The sequence below is a fragment of the Acomys russatus genome, chromosome 3, assembly GCF_903995435.1.
Source record: "Acomys russatus chromosome 3, mAcoRus1.1, whole genome shotgun sequence".
Lineage (NCBI taxonomy): Eukaryota > Metazoa > Chordata > Mammalia > Rodentia > Muridae > Acomys > Acomys russatus.
In genome coordinates, this window is record NC_067139.1 from 9,442,205 (window position 1) to 9,458,615 (window position 16,411).

Sequence of the window (16,411 nt, forward strand, 5' to 3'; positions counted from 1 at the left end):
ATTATTATATTGTACTTCTACCAAATACATGTGACCAGCTTCGAAGAATTAAAGCACAAATCTCTTCTCAGTCCATCATCCACTGTGGCCTGTGCCACATCAGGACGGATCGTCTCTTGTTGGAGTAGCAGATCTTTGGCTCTGTGCTGCTGGACCTTAGGTCATCCAAAGCCAAGCCTGGATCCCACTCCTCCCATCTCTTTCTCTTCAAAAACATAATAAAGGCCCTGCCTATTCACACAGTGGATAAAAATGTCGCCCAGTGCTGTTGAGATGGTTCAGCAGCTAAGAGTTTATATTGGTCTTTCAGAGGGCTAGACTTCAGTTCCAAGCATCCATGTTGGGCATCTCACAACACCTGTAACTCCAGCTGCGGAAAACTTGCCACCTTCTTCTGGTCTCTGCAGACACCGGCACACATGGGCACAGATGTATAATTAACAAAAACAGAAATGTATTCTGCCTCCCCAAACTGTCATTATTCATACCACAGAAGTGATAAAAAGGGACTCAGAATCTCCTAGGGATGCTGTGAGAAATGAACACATTGCTTAGAACAACAGCAGGCACGTGGGTGAGTCTCAAAACTGTTAGCTGATACTGCTAATGCGATCCCATCCTGATCATGCAATGAGTAACTTCTGAATTCATCACAAGGTTGGCTAAAGGTCTGTGTTGTGTTAGGGCCTACTTTCAAGTTAGCTGTGGACAAAAATCCATGAAAAAAAAATCACTTTATTAACTGTTATGAGGCTGTTTTATTTTGAGCCAGAGTTTCACTGTGTGACCCTGGCCATCCTGGAACTTAGGACATTGAGTAGGCTGGCGTTGCACTCACATCTACCTACCTGTAGCTCCTGTCTTAGGGTTCTACTGCTGTTTGCCTTGCATTTCCACAGCACTGTTCCTCATCAAAGGAAGTGAGGAAGGAACTGAACCGGGGCAGGAACTTGATGCAGAGGCCATGGAGGGGTACTGTTTACTGCCTTGTTTCTAGTGGCTTGCTCAGCCTGCTGTCTCATAGAACTCAGGATCACCAGCCCAGGGGTGGCACCACTCACAATGGGCTGGGTCCTCCCCCATCAATCACTAATTAAGAAAATTTCCTACAGGCTGGCTCACAGGTCGGTCATACAGAGACATTTTATTAATTGGGGTTCCCTCCCCTCAGAAGACTATATAGCTTATGTTAAGATGACATAAAACTAGCCAGCACACTGAGTGCTGGGATTAAAGGAACCTGCAATTAGGCCCAGTTGGTTGTGATTTAAATGAGAAATGTCCTGGAGGAGTTAATGTATTTTAAACAGTCAGTTCCTGGCTAGCAACACTGTATGTGGAGGGACATTCCCAGAGGTGGCCTTTGAGACTTTATAACTTTGCTCCACATCTAGTTTTCTCTCTGCATGAGGTTAGGGATTTGATTTTTCAGCTTCCTGAGCCTGCTACTTGTTGCTAAGCCTCCTTGACATTAGGAACTCTCTCTTTAGAACCACAAGTGAGGATAAATTCCCCCGGGTCCTGGTATTTTATCACAGCAACTAATACATTCTCCAAGCTAGAGATCTATTAAGAATAGACTGGTAATGATGGTGCATACCTGTATCCAGCACCTGGGAGAGAGACTGAGGCAGGAGGATTGATGAAATTGGAAGTAAAGTTGGCCCAGACAGCAAGTTTTACATAGTAACATTGTAAAACAGTGTCTCAAAGAGAGGAGATGGGCAGGCAATGTAATATTGTAATACTGTAGGAAAATGGTAATACTGGGTGTTGGGAAACAGCCCTGCATCTCCTTCCAATGGGGGAGTGCAGGCACCATCTTCAGTGCACACCACAGCTGAGAAACATCTGGAATGCTCTAGGCAGATTTCTAGCAGAGCTGAATAAGCTTCAGATTTTAAAGCATGTGAGAGGTTGACTTCCAGTCTGGGAATGCTCCACTTCACCATGTTTGCAAAGACTTGTGAGGATGGGCTGCAGTGGATATAAACATGTTTTTGTTTTGATCCCAAGTGTGGGATGGGGAAGAGACTTGTGAGAGAACAGGTGATGTTTATCCACTAGAAGACGAAGCACCTCATACGGGAGCTTGTTTTTTGCCAGCTGAAACACATCTTAGTACAGATTCTGAGAGGATAAATATATATGAGCCCAAAACAGAAGGCAGGGGGTTTTGGGGCCTTGGATTTATTTGATTGTTTATCTCCTCACTTCAAGATACTTCTAGAGAGAACCGCTCCAGAGAACGCTTCAGGGCTCCGGGTTCTGGCTGCTGTTCCAGGTTCCAGCAGCAACTTTGGTGGAATTGTTGGTCTGCTGAAATCCTGCTGACTACGCCAGAGAAATTGCTCCCAGGAACTGAGTCCAAAAAGATCTACTTCTCCTGTTCCCATAAACCTCTTTTCTCACCTATCTAGGGTAGGTGGGTTGGAAGGGAGGTGTAAGAATTCAAGAACCCTGGGGGCTGGAGAAATGGCTCTTCCAAAAGGTCCTGAGTTCAATTCCCAACAACCACATGGTGGCTCGCAACCATTTGTAATGAGAACTGGTGACCTCTTCTGGCACGTAGGCATACATACAGGCAAAATGTTGTATACAAATTAATAAATAAATCTTAAAAAAAAAAAAAAAAAGAATTCAAGAACCCAAAAAAAGTAGGTTTGGAAAAGGTCGAAGCCTACAACAGGCAAAGACTTGTGAGGACGGGAGAAGCAGTGAGCCTGCAGCTAGAAAAAATGAAGGTGTTTGTCAGAGAGGGGGAAGCACGTGAGAAAGTACAGGCCCACCAGGATCTCTATAGTTCCCACTAGTGAGTGGAGAGGGAGGGGAGGCCCAGGGGTCAGCACTAAGCAGCACCTGGGCCATGGGGAGTCCAGCCAGTCAAACTACAGAAGTTAAGAACTCTGGATTATACTGTCAGGGCCAGGGAGGTGCCACAGGAGACCACAAAGTGAGGACGGAAGGGTCAGGCAGCCAAGCGCTGGAGACACCTTCATAGGGAGAACAGCGGGGAGGACATAGGGGAGGCCAGGGAAAGAGCACTGAAGGACCAGATAAAGCCCTTGTCAAAAATGAAGGCTGTCGTTTGTTTGTTTTTCAAGATAGCAAGCTGGACAGCTGAGGGTTTTCTCCTGGAGCCTTCTGGAGCCCAAATGTGTATAGAGAAAGGGCCAGCCTCCCAGGAGGGCATGTCAGAGAAACAGTGAGGACAGAAAGAGTAAAGGACACAAAGAAGCCCTCCTGAAGGGATGGGCACTGTGGACCTGGTGGTCAAAGAGTAGAGAAAGCAGAGGGGAGAGAGAAGCAAGACCTATAGGAGACCATTAAAAAAGGCGAAATCCAAGGCCATGAGTGGTCACTTACACCTGTAATCTCAGCACTTGGGAGGTGAAGACAGGCAGAGTTCAAAGTCGTTCTCTGCGGGTGAATTCAAGGCCACCTTTAGTTACATGAAGTTTGTCTCTCCCAGTGGCAGAGAGGTAGAAGACGCGAAAAGGAAAGGCCCAAACCCAACGCAGGGAAAAGAAAGTGAAAGAAGTAAAGGCTAAGTCATCAGAGAGGGATGAGGACGAAAACACATACTCCAGATGTAGGGCAGTGCCATGAAGTCACCGGGAGAAAGTGGAGCACAGGTGAAGAGGTTCTCAGCTGTAAAGGGGGGACACTGTTAGTGACTCAGAACCTTGTTATGATTTGAGTGTGTCCTGGTGAAATCAACACGAATGTGGAAGGGCCTCAGGCTGGGATGCTTTGGCACCATGTCTTTCTGAGGCTTTGCAGTTGAAAGGGGGCATTGCATGTGGATAATATAAACTTAAATTTCACAAATACCATGCCCAAAGCCTGAAGCTTCATGTATTTACTTATTTGGGAGGCAGGGGGAGTTCTGATGTAGTGTCTTACTGTGTAGCTCAGGCTAGCCTGGCCTGGAACTCACTACCTAGCTCAGGCTGCCCTTGAATTCTTAGCAATACTCCTCCCTATCTCACTGTTCCCAGGGACATGGCCAACAGTGAAGACGGGCTTATACAATATCTTTTAATCATTTTGTGTACCAAAGGTTGATGGGAAGGTGGGTCTGGAGAGAGGGTTCATTGGGTAGGACCACTTGCTGCACAAGCACAAGGGCCTTGGTTCAAATCCCCAGCACATCTCAACTACTCTCCACACTCTCAAAAATCATTCCAGTTACGATGATTTTTCTGAGGGATGGATTAGAGATAAGATCTTCTGGAGCATGCCACATTACCTGGGTAGCCTTCTCTTCTCCCACAGATGACTCCAATGCACACCAGAATACATAAGGAGACTGCTGCCACGTCATAGCAGTTATGACTAAGGTGAAATCAGGTAGACTCAATGGCTATCAAGGCTTCCAGGGTCTGCAAGGCTCAGAGACACCCCAAAAATCTGCAGGCATAGCATGGTTTCTCTTTCTTTTAAATAAACACATTTGTACTAAGTACTATTGCTCCAGGGCTCTTTAATTTGGGGGATGGCAGGGTTTTTAAAAAGTCATTCACAAGTCAATGGTGTGACAGACTCCAGTGATTTGGAAAAACTCATTTTGTTCCTCCAATACCGGCATTACAGTATATCATTTCCTGGCTATGTTAAAACTGGGAAGCCAGATGTTATAGAAAGAAACAGGGAAGCCTCCAGAAGCAGCAGAATGGAGTCAGCTTCGACATACTGAGCAAGACCTTTGCTTGACTTTATTTAGTGTCACAACTCCTTTTAAAGTTCCTTGCTTTGCCTCAGTAGACCTGCAGGCCATGCTTCTCCAGTGACACATGGGACAGGGATTGGAGAGGCAACAGCAGGTAATGGGGAAAGGCAGAACTGGCCAGATGCTGGTGAAATCAATTTAAATGTGGCTGCTGTGTGTCTGTATGAAGTGTGCATCCCAAGCTTGTGTCTCTAGTGTGGTACACTGGGGCGGTGAGAACATGCTTGGTAAAAAAGAATTAAGTCATGGTGGGAAAGTACACTCTAGGACAAGACATGCTGGTTTCAGGGACTCAGTTCTCTTCAGATGGGGTTGACTAAAACAAAGCCCCCCCCCCCCATCTGCTTGGCCCCTCCTGCACGAGAATACCTTTATTTCTGGTGTTGGTTGGTCGGTTTTGGTTTTGGTGTTTCCCCGTGTGACACAGTCCATGGGGACCTACATCCTCACCAGAGGTCAAAGAGATAAGGACACTCAAGCTTGAAATTTTAGCCTCCAAAATGTGAGTCAGACAACCTCTTTTCTTTGTAAAGTGCCTGGCCTAAGGAGCTTTGATACAGTAACAAAATTGATTATACCAATAGCATTCTAAGAATACAGAGGGAAAAAAATAAGCAGACTTGAAAGGCAGAAAAGGCTCCCACTTTGAAAGCAGCACAGAACGCTGATACCCAGGGGAAGGGGAGCTGAGTGGGAGAAAGAGGCAGCTGATACAGAAGTCTGCGCACAGCACCCAGCAGAAGCATCCATCTGGCTTCTTTCAAGCAGCTCCACTTTTCAACAGTTCTCACCTTCTTTTTTTTTTTTTTTTTTTTTTTTTTTTTTTTTTTCTGAGATGTCAGGAGCCAAAGGAGCCTCGCAAAACATGTGCATGTATTTCCATAAGAGATAAAGAGCTAAATTCGCAGAAGGCGGGAACCGCTGCTTCTGCTCTAGCCTTGTACACATATGTGTGAGAGGAAAACCAGTGACATGCTTTCTGCCTTCAGCTAAATAACAGCACAGAGCAGCCATGTGCATTCTGGCTCACACACATGCAAACAGAAGCGTCAGCCAGACACAGCATTCGCTGTAAGAGCTGATGCTCTGAGCGATACACTCGGGTCCTAGACTCCACACTGGCTCCAGTAATGAGCCAATGGTGGGCTGGACACATTTACATTACATGAGACCCAAAAGAATGCTGTGTATGGCACACACACACACACACACACACACACACACACACACACACACACACACACACACACACTTTCAGGGAGCATCTCAGCTCTTTGTACGCTGCTGGCATGAAAATATCTGAACAATTTAAATCCACAGAGAACAGCTGAGTGAAAACTCCCACCCAGTGTGCATCCAAAAACGTGACTATCACCGACAGTCACTGTTAAAGCATCTCTGATAACATGTATTTATTTGGTGTGGAGGGGTGTGTGTGTGTGTGTGTGCGCGTGCACACACACACACACACACACACAAGTGCGCAGGTACCACATGGAGATGTGGAGTTTAAGGGAGACAATTTCGGGAGCCAGTTCTTACTGTGTCAGGCCAAGATCAAACTCACATCATCAGGCGTGGCAGCAAGTGTTACCCTCTGCTGAGCTGCCTCTTCAGCTCCAGTCCATGTTTTAATGATGTCACCCCAACAGAACATGCTGCCAACTGCTTTGGAAAGGGAGGGGAACCTCAGAGGGGTAAAACACTTTCTTTTTCATATAAAGTCCCCTGGGGCCATTTTTCTTCAAAGTACCCACATTTCCCCATGTTTTCATCAATGTGTGTCTTCCTAGGGAAGCTCACAGTACTGTTTTGTTTAGTATTAAAGCACACTGTTGTAAGACACCAAACTTAACAGCCAATACTCAAACGCCTCACATTCAGGAAAGCATCATGATTTGTGCCAAAAATCACATTACAAAGCCACAGTCTGCTGATGTAGGAAACAGACTGAAGTTTTTTTAAATGATGGAAAAATAATGGTGTTTAGGTAAAGCCAGAAATGCAGATTTTGGAAGTACGGTTTCATTTGTTTACAGTCAAACAGATATTGGTGGGCTCGCTCTTTCCTTTCTTTCTTTCAACAAGTCTTGCTGCTGTGTCAGGCTGGCCTTGAACTTTGATTCCCTATATCACCTGCAGAGTACTGTGACTGCCACCAACCTGAGCACAGTGTTCTGGGTGGCGGGGAGGGGAGGGAGGTTGTCAGGGATTGAAGGAGGACAAACATGATGGCAGCCAGACAGCTCAAGGGTTGAGATGGCAGGTACAGACAGACATGGTCTGTAATCTATTTGTCTCATCTCCTCAGGACACTGACGTATTCAGTTGTTCTCTCGTGTGCTCAGTCACATGCTGCTCAGTCACGCACACTCTCTGTCTCCCTCTCACTGCCCTCACTCGAGCCATGTGCTTTATAATAGCACCCATTCTCAATACTGACACACACTCCGAAGAATCCCTCAGAGCTCTCGAGCCACTTCCTATTTAGCAGTTCTCCAAAGCCAACCTTCCCTGAGAACGCGTTCACTTGCCCACTCCGAGGCTTCTGGACAGTCCCTGTGAGCCTATGGAGGGAGTTTCACAGTCCAGCATGACAGAGCCAGTCAGGGAGGGAGCCTTCATAGGGAGGATGGAAACGCAAGCATGAAATAGGCCGAACATGTGGTAGGACAGTAACTCTCTTCTGGGCCAGGCTATACAGTTTCAGTTTTATCAGGAAGCTAGCCGCCGGACAATTCTGTAAGACACCGATATGCTTGAGTTATACAAAGATAACCACTATCAGTATGCAGGGCTGGTTGCTCAGAAAAGAAGAGGTCAAGAGACTAGCTATAGAAAGGCTTCAGTGGAGAAAGTGACTCGGTCTGAACTGAGGTAAGGGAAACAAAAGAAAGACAACGGACCCGGCCAAGACTCACCTAGATGACATCAAGAGCCTGGCAACAAACCCATGGCTTCCTTCTCTGAGGCCAGGAACAGCAAAGCCAAGCATTGGGCGATACGGGCTGGTTTTATAGGGTGAGACAAACAGTTCTTTGGGGACAGACTGAGTGTCTGAAGCTATAAAACACCCCCATGGAGATGTCCACCACACAGACTGGAGGGGAGGGAGAAAGCAGGTTACAGGTAGGGGACATCAGGGAACTAATACTTCATCACAGCTGCCTGGCTACAAATGTGCAGTCACACAAGTTTACACTGAAAACACTATTCTGTACTAACTGCCCTCTGGGAGGAGGAAAAGAGGGACAGAGAGGGAAAGGGATGAAGAAAGGCAGGAGGGGAAGAGGAAGGGAAGGAGGGAATCCCAGAAACTCCAAACCTCCTCTGAAGAGCTGTAAAGTTCCAGGTACCCGGAGCCCTTGTTAAATACACCGCATTTGCTCATTTCATTACAGCTGATCCGGCACGAATGGAGGACGTTACAGAAAACATGTGTACGGAGACTACTGAGGCAGGGAAATGTGTGGGGAGTGAAGTAGCCTCTGGAGCTAAGAGACAAGAACTCCACCCCAGCTAATGGCTGCTTGAGCTCTTTCTCTCTTCACAAGGGAAACCCTGAGCCCTTCTGGGGATCCCACCGGAGCCCTGTTTGCAACCCTAACCGTCCCTGCTTTGCCTGATCCCATTGTAACAGCATCGAGGCCGTGCTGAAGCTGCACTACACTCTCACTATTACAAAGAGAAGAAGGGGTAGAGAAAAGTTTCTAATGTATATTTTTATTTTATGTGCTTTGCCTGAATGTATGTTTGTGTGTGATGTCTGTGCAGTGCCCACAAAAGCCAGAAGGGGCCAGTGGGTTCCCTGAAACTAGAGTTGCAGGTGTGTTTGTAAGCCACCATGTGGGTGCTGGGAATTTAACCTGGGTTCTCTGAGAGAGCAGTCAGTGATCCTAACTCCTGACCCATCCCTGTAACCCCAACAACCTTTTGAGATCTAACTCTTAGCCACCAACGTGTAATAAGTAACAAATGCTAAGACACTTGATTACAGCTCTCCAGCGAGGGGCTAGTGGCCACACTTATTCTTTCCCTGAGCATCTTTCTCTTCACACATGCAGCTTAAAATCTATGTTTAAAATGCCTTCTGGGGCTGTCAAGATGGCTCAGCGGATGAAAGCACTTGCTGCTAAGTCTGATGACCCGAGTTCGATTCCCAGGCCCCAGATGGTAAGGTAGAGGGGGAAGCTCCCACAAGACCCACAAGTTGCCCTCTGATTGATATACCCATGCTGTGGCACACACGTGATCACACACACAAATAAATGAAAGGTGTAAATATTAAAAATTAAAATCAGACTGGAAGGCAGCACTGTGGCAGAGTGCTTGCCTTACCTTGCCTTGCCCCTAGGAGGCCCTGAGTTTGAACCCCAGCACCACTACTGAAAACATGAACATTTAAGTTTTACAGGCTTTGATACGCCTCAGTTCCTTCTTGAGACGCGCACAGCCACGTTCTTGGACGTGTGTGCTTTTCCATCTTCCTCTCATTGTTTGCTCAATCCCCAACTCTTCTTTCAGACTAGTGGCGAAATTCTTTTCTGTATAAAGGAACAAGTCCTTAGCTTGCCTGAGCTGAGGTCGCTAAAGATGAAGGAGACTCACTGGGCTGCTGAGGGGTACAGGGAAGAGCTGTCCTGTCCCTTCACTGTTAACAACACACCGAGGGGGACATTTAAGCTATCAGGAGCTCATGTTTCCCCTGCCTGGTCAGGCTCCTGATGTTGATAGGTTAACAGGAGTCCCCCGCTGAAGTAACAGCCAGCAGGAAAAGCAGAAAGTGTGTGCGTGTGTGCACACACACCAAAAAACAAAACAAACCCAGGCACACTCAGAGCTGGGGTTGCTGGATCTGACAGCCTGAAACCCTGATGCCTCGACAGCCCCAAAAGCCAGATGATCTACTGGCGCCAACCGTGACAACGGAAGAGCACCTCTAGGTAGAGATCATGGCAGTAGTGACAGCAAGACTGCCAGAGCCACTAGATACTGTTTCAAAATTCCAGGCATGACTGTCCTGTGGCAACCTTTTTTTTTTTTTTTTTTTTTTTTTTTTTGTACTTGCTACCCTACCACTTCCGTGGAAGAAGGGAGCCACACCTGGATGGGAACTCTTCAGGCCAGTTTGTGTCTCTTTTTAACTCCAGATTGGCAGCTCTTCCCCTATTGGTCCCGTTCTGTGCCTAATTTGCATACACACAAAGCCACCTGGGTTTGTGTAAGAGGCTTTTAAGGGCTGCAATTGGTCAAACTCTTCATATAACTCCTTGAAAAAGAAAAGGTAGACTGTTTCTGCCTTGTGACCTCCTGGAGACAGACTGCCTGCGCCTTAGGCTACAAATGCTTCAGCTTCTAAGATGTGCAGCTGGAGGCGGGGTGACTGGTTCCTGACTCACCCTCAGGTTCAACTTATGGCTACGGCAGGAAGTTGTTTCTGCTGGACACCTACTGCTTCCGGCCGTCTCAGACTTGCGGCTCCAGCCCCACTTAACTGCAGCCTGTGGGAGCCCTACCAGTCCTAACCCTTTGCCTCACATTTTTTGGTTTGCATCCTGCTGCAAAGCAAGAATTCAAATCCAGGAGTGGTGGTGCACGCCTTTGATCCCAGCACTGGGAGGCAGAGGCAGGTGGATTTCTTTGAGTTCGAGCCCAGCCTGGTCTACAAGGCGAGTCCAGGACAGCCAAGGCTACACAGGGAAACCCTGTCTCAAAAACCAAAACTCTCACTGTTGCACTGAGGTGCCACTCCTGCTTGGTGACTGCTTTTCCTATTTATTAATCTTTTGTTATTAAAGTTCTCCTTTAGTCTCCCTTCACTGTCCACTCACCTCCATCTTGGACAGGCCAAGCTAAGAACCTGACTGGAGGACAGGAGAATCAATTGCCTTTCAGGGTGGCCTGGAAACCGCTCCAGAGCAAGTTTCCCTTCCGTGCCCTTCTCCCAACCTCTGCAACTCATTCCTCACCTCCCAGGCTACCCTGCAGGCATGTGCCTCAGAGAGCTTGCACACTGCAACTGGTCCCAGCAAGGGTTTTCCTTGGAAACAATTGAAATGCTACGGGCAGGGAGCAGAGAAGAACCCCAGCTTCCCTTCCGCTACAGTCTGAGCAACCGAGCATATCCTTTTATGCTTTTAAAAGAAATCCCAGGAACCAGAGGGCCAGCTGCCCCACTTAGCTTGTCTGTGATGGGAAGAAAAGAGAACCTAGCAAAGCCAAGGAGGCCCCTCAGCATTAAGCAACAGAAAAGAGTCCCTGACCTCTATGCTCTGTTTATCCCCTCGTTGTGAAGATAAAGGATTTGTTTTCCTAGGGCTAGTCTACCAATCTTTCATATTCCAAAAAGGACAAGGGTTGCCAGAACTCTCCTCCCACCATCAGACAAGACCCACCACAAATCACCCATACATATCTGAGAGGCTTTAGCCTCTTTCTCCAGCACCCCTCAGCATACTCAGTGGGCCACAGGAAGGGATTCCTCACCATCTGTGGAACACATCTTCCTGTCAGGAATCATCTTAACTTGTAGCTTCCTGACAGAAACATCTATCTATATTGTAAACCTCAGCCAATCTCATTCCAACAACTGACATTACCCACCCACCCCACACCTCCAAACATGGACTCTGTTAGCTAAGCCGCCATCCTAAAGCAAGCATGGTAACTCATGCCTATAATCCCATCACCTGGAGGTTAATGCAGGAGGATGAGAGTCCTAGACCAGCCTTGGGCTATATGGTAAGATGCCCCCATGGACCTTCCTGTCCTCCTTGATCCAGAAGTAAAGGAATTGGAGGAAAATAAGGAAGAAGAAAAGGAAGTGAGGATGCAGGAAGAAGAAGGAGGAGGAGGTGGTGGTGGTGATGATGATGATGACAGGGATGGAGGTGGTAGTGACAGTGGTGGTGGTGATGGTGGAGGTAACAAAGGAGGAGGCAGTTGTGAAGGCAGGGGCAATAGATGGGGTGGTGGAGAGGTGCTGGTGGCGTGGTGGTACTGGTTGTGATTGGTGGTGGTACTGGTTGTGATTGGTGGTGGTGGTGGTGGTGGTGGTTGTGATTGGTGGTGGTACTGGTTGTGATTGGTGGTGGTACTGGTTGTGATTGGTGGTGGTGGTGGTCTAAGAGGTCTGAGAAAAGAAGAAGTAAAGGGGCAAGGACAAAAAGGAAGTATCTCCACATTTGTAAATCCAATGAATAACAAAGTCTTTGCTCCTAAGACCGCAGGAACTCACAGCGGGGAAAGGCCTGGAAATATCCTCCGCAAGCAGGTGCCTATGTGAGCCAGCACGTCACTCACGTCCTCAGGTGACGTCATCTTCATGGACATGTTACACTTCTCAGTTTCCACAACCATCTGCAAGAACAAGGAGCACACTTGACAAGGAGCCCAATTTCTTCCCTCCTTATTAATATGAACACTTTATTAATAAGAAGCATCTCAGTGGTAGGAATATAAACTGGTACGGCAGTTTATATGAGTCACCGAAGAGTGTTCTCGTAAACTAAAACCGTAACCACTGTGTGACCTGGCTGCATCGCTCTTGGGAATGCACCTACAAGGTGCTTCATCAACACACCCGATACTTGCTGCAATATTCTCAATAGCCAGGATATTGAACCAGCCTAGATGTCTGTGGGAGTCACTTTCAACTGTCAATTGGACACATCTTAGAACCAGTGGAGACGAGAACCTTAATATGAAATTGTGTAGATCAGACTGGGCTGTGAGGGTGTGTGCGGTGGGTTGTCTTGATTGTTCACTGATGACAAAGTCAACCTACTGTGAGTGGTACCAATCCCTAGGCAGGAATTCCTGAACAATGTAAGAATGGAGAAAGAGAGCTGAGGACAAACAAGCGAGGATCCAGCTGTTTATTCTCAGCTCTTGATTATGTGTATGATCAGGGACACTGATGTGAATAGACCTCCTTGGTGGCTTGGCCACACCCACCTATCCGGGGAAACATCAGCCCAAGTTTCTTGATTATGTGTATGATCAGGGACACTGATGTGAATAGACCTCCTTGGTGGCTTGGCCACACCCACCTATCCGGGGAAACATCAGCCCAAGTTTCTTGATTATGTGTATGATCAGGGACACTGATGTGAATAGACCTCCTTGGTGGCTTGGCCACACCCACCTATCCGGGGAAACATCAGCCCAAGTTTCTTGCAGCCCTGACTTATTGATTTGTCATTTTTTTTTTGAAAGTGTGTTTTTAAGATAAGAAACCTTATAAAGTGCTTAAATAATAACCCTTTTTTACTAAGAGCAAGTGGAAATCAAGTTGTTATTAAAAACTCAACCTTTCTAAGCAGAGAGAACAAGGAAAAACACCGAAACAAGGCAACAAAACACTACCCTGGGCTTAATGGCAAATCATGGGCGGGAGATACCAGAAAGAGCTGAGATGTGTTCCTCATCTGGTCCTGTAAATGAGTTTAAATCCACCTGACAGAGGGTAAACTGCAAAAACAGGCAACCTGCTGCTGATGGGAACTCTTGCAGGTTGGTCTGGTGCTGTGTATTCAAATGCTAAGTCCTGACCCCCAAGATCTGGTTTCAGTCCAGACGGGTAAATTCTCAGGAACACCAAGTGATGTGTACACCTTGTTCCCCGATTTAAAGTTTGATTGGCTAATAAAAACAGCTAGGAGCCTGCAACTGGACAGATGAAAGGTAGGAGTTGCTTAGGTTCCCAGGTTTGGGGTCAGATGGGGAGCACAAGGCGAAGACAGAAGAAAGGAAGACGAGGATAAGGAAGTCTCCATGGGGCAGTGTGGACCACGGGCACAGGGCCATGAGGGCTGGCCTGATGGAACAGAAGCAGCCCAGGCAAGAACCATTATGGCAAGTAACTTGAGGTGTATAGTTGGGAAATAGAAAAATAACTTAGAAGGTTGGTACCTGCCCTCTTATTGTGCCTTAAGTTTATTAAAAATGTCTCTGTGACTTTTATTCAGGAACTAACCAGTTTAAAGTAAGGTAGAAAGCCCAAATCATTTTTTAGGAGTGGGTTGGGGCATAATGAACCCCTAAAAAATAATTATTGCTTAAGGAAACATGTGGGGCCAGGGTACTGTGGAACCAGGAGGAGCTGACCCTAGCAGGACCAAGCCTGGAAATCTCTTGTCCAGAGAGCAGTAGGAATGGGACCACTCCCTCTCCTACCCCAAGGCTGTATGTAGGCCTGCAGGCCCCACCTTTGCCCAACCTGAGGAGGCTAAACTTCCTTTCTCCTTATAAGGTCATGTCCAGCAAGCACCTGGAATTCCTCTTCATGAAAATAAGGCATTCCCAGTACCTTGTCACCAGCCAATGATGTACATTTGCCCCTAAAGCCTCTACCCACTCCCCAGAAGTTTAAATTGATGGCTCCCAGAATCTGTTCTCTTAGCTCTCCCTTCCACCTCAGGTCTCCATCCCTCCAGCCATTCCTGCCTTTCTCCCCATCCCAGGATCCACCAGATGTGATAGCTGGTGGCCACCATTATGGGTGGTGAAGCAAAGCCAGGTATGGCAGGAATATTTAACAAGAAAGTCATTGATGGCTTTCCTAAAAGATGGCATTATCTTAACTCTCTAAACAGCCATACACAATGGAGTCCTTTGGGACTGTCACAATATCAAAACATCCTGAACATTTTTGCTCCCTGTTGTCATTTAAATGTGTATAAAAGGGAAATGGAGTCCATGTGCAATTATCCAGGGAGAGTAACAAAGCAATGCTCTCACAGTTTGCTTTGGATTTCTGTAAAATTAGCCAAATGGAAAATAATAATCTAAATGATATATTCTTGTGGAAGAGGAAAGAAATGGGGACCACACTGAAATGATGAGATCCAGTTACTGATCCTCACGGTACTTGTTACAAAGCTTTTTCACCAACACTTCAGAGGGATAGCACTCCATGCCACGGAGCAAGGGGGCGAGGAGGAGCGTCAGTTTTAACTCTCAACACAGTCTTCAAAAAATTGATAGCAGAAGCTAGCCTGATGGCATAACACCTATAATCCCAGCATTTGGGCGGCTGAAGCAGGAGGATTACCATGAGTTTGAAGCCAGAGAGGCTATCCTCTAAGTTTCAACTCATCCTGAACTATATAACATGGGACACTTCAAGAAAGAAATGGGGTGGTGCTTGTCAGGGAAGAAAGAAGAAAAATGAAAGGAAGGAAGGAAGGAAGGAAGGAAGGAAGGAAGGAAGGAAGGAGAAAAAACGGAGGGAAAGAATGCCAATGAGATTGCTCAGTACTTAAAGGTATTGGCGATCCCAACTCCCAATGTTGTCCTCTGACTTCCATATATGTATGGTAGAATACATGCACACTTTTGAGTACGTGAGTGCACACACACATATACACCTACAGCCATGAATAAACTACAGAATTAATAAGATTAAGAAGAAAGATTCAAGCACGGTAGTGCACACCTGTAATCTGGACACGCTCAAGGCTGACACTGAAGGATCCACTGTAAGTTCAGGTCAGCTTGGGATATACATGGAAAGGCCAGGCGGAAACAAAGAATGAGAGAGAGGGAAGGAAGTAGGAAGGGGAAGCAGGAGAGGTGGGAGGAAGCTAATTCTCTAGGCTAACTCCAAGCCTGCCCTGTACACAGTGGTCCAGGTGATATGTGAACCCCAGAACAAGGCAGCAGCCCAACTTCACAGGAAAGCTGGGACCAGACCCCACTGTGTCCGGGAAGCCTGCTGCTGAACACTGGGTTACTTTGCCTCACGTACAGACACTCATTCCTATAGCCAGATCATGTGGGAGGCCATGTGCGCCTGCACTTGACACATACCCCCAACCCTTGGTGATATATTTGTCTGTGGCAGTCCTTTCACATCCCTCACTTCTATTCAGATCACGGTCTGGGTGCAAGTGATTCATAATTAGCCTATTCTAATTCCCCCTGATCTTCACACATAATCATCCCTAATTACGCAGGACTGAATAGGATGACAGGAAAGAGAAAGGGCAACAGGTGGGGGAAGAAATCAGCCTTCAAGTCCAACCTGACATGAAGGTACTTGCAAAGCCCTGCTGGAGACGCCAACACCGCTGCATAATGTAAAGTCTGCAACGAAGTCACCAAGATGGAACCCCCCAACACACCATGGCCTCAACAAAATAAGCTGTCTGTCACACGTTGGCTTCCTTCTGCTCTGGGCTGAGCAGAAACAGAATGTTCGAATGCCTCCTAGGGCAGAACTCAAAACCTCTACAGTAACTGGGAAAGTGCTTGCCTAGTGTGCACAAGGTTCTAGGGTTGATCTGCAGGCCCTTAGTTAAAATCACCAGCGATGGCAAGCCATTGTCTCTTTCCCTGATCACGGCACCAGTGCAAGCGTCCTATGGACTGCTGTACGTCCCCCTCCCCCTCTTTTCTCTTTTCCATTTTGAGACAGGATCCCATTAAATTGCTTGAGCTCAATTTGAACTCACTCTGTAGCATTGATGGGTCTTGAATTTGCCATCCACCTGCCTCAGCATCTAGTAGCCTAGATTACAGACCTAATTTACTGGGTCCAGCAATAGGCAATATTTTTTACTAAACCACAGTCAGTAAACTTATGGGGTGGTTTGTTTCCTTTAACAGAAACAAGCAGAAGTTGGCTTACCTGGGTTACTATGACAGAGCAAAGATTTTAGTTTGAAGATGAGGAGG

General features: G+C 46.9%; 1 protein-coding gene across 1 annotated transcript in view; it reads right to left on the reverse strand.

The window, feature by feature from the left end:
- Carmil1 (capping protein regulator and myosin 1 linker 1) overlaps positions 1–16,411 on the reverse strand; it is a 259,669-nt gene that overhangs the window by 136,495 nt on the left and 106,763 nt on the right. The window contains exon 5 of the mRNA XM_051169309.1: positions 11,970–12,091. Within this exon, the coding sequence (XP_051025266.1) occupies positions 11,970–12,091 (122 nt within the window). The remainder of the gene's footprint in view (positions 1–11,969; positions 12,092–16,411) is intronic.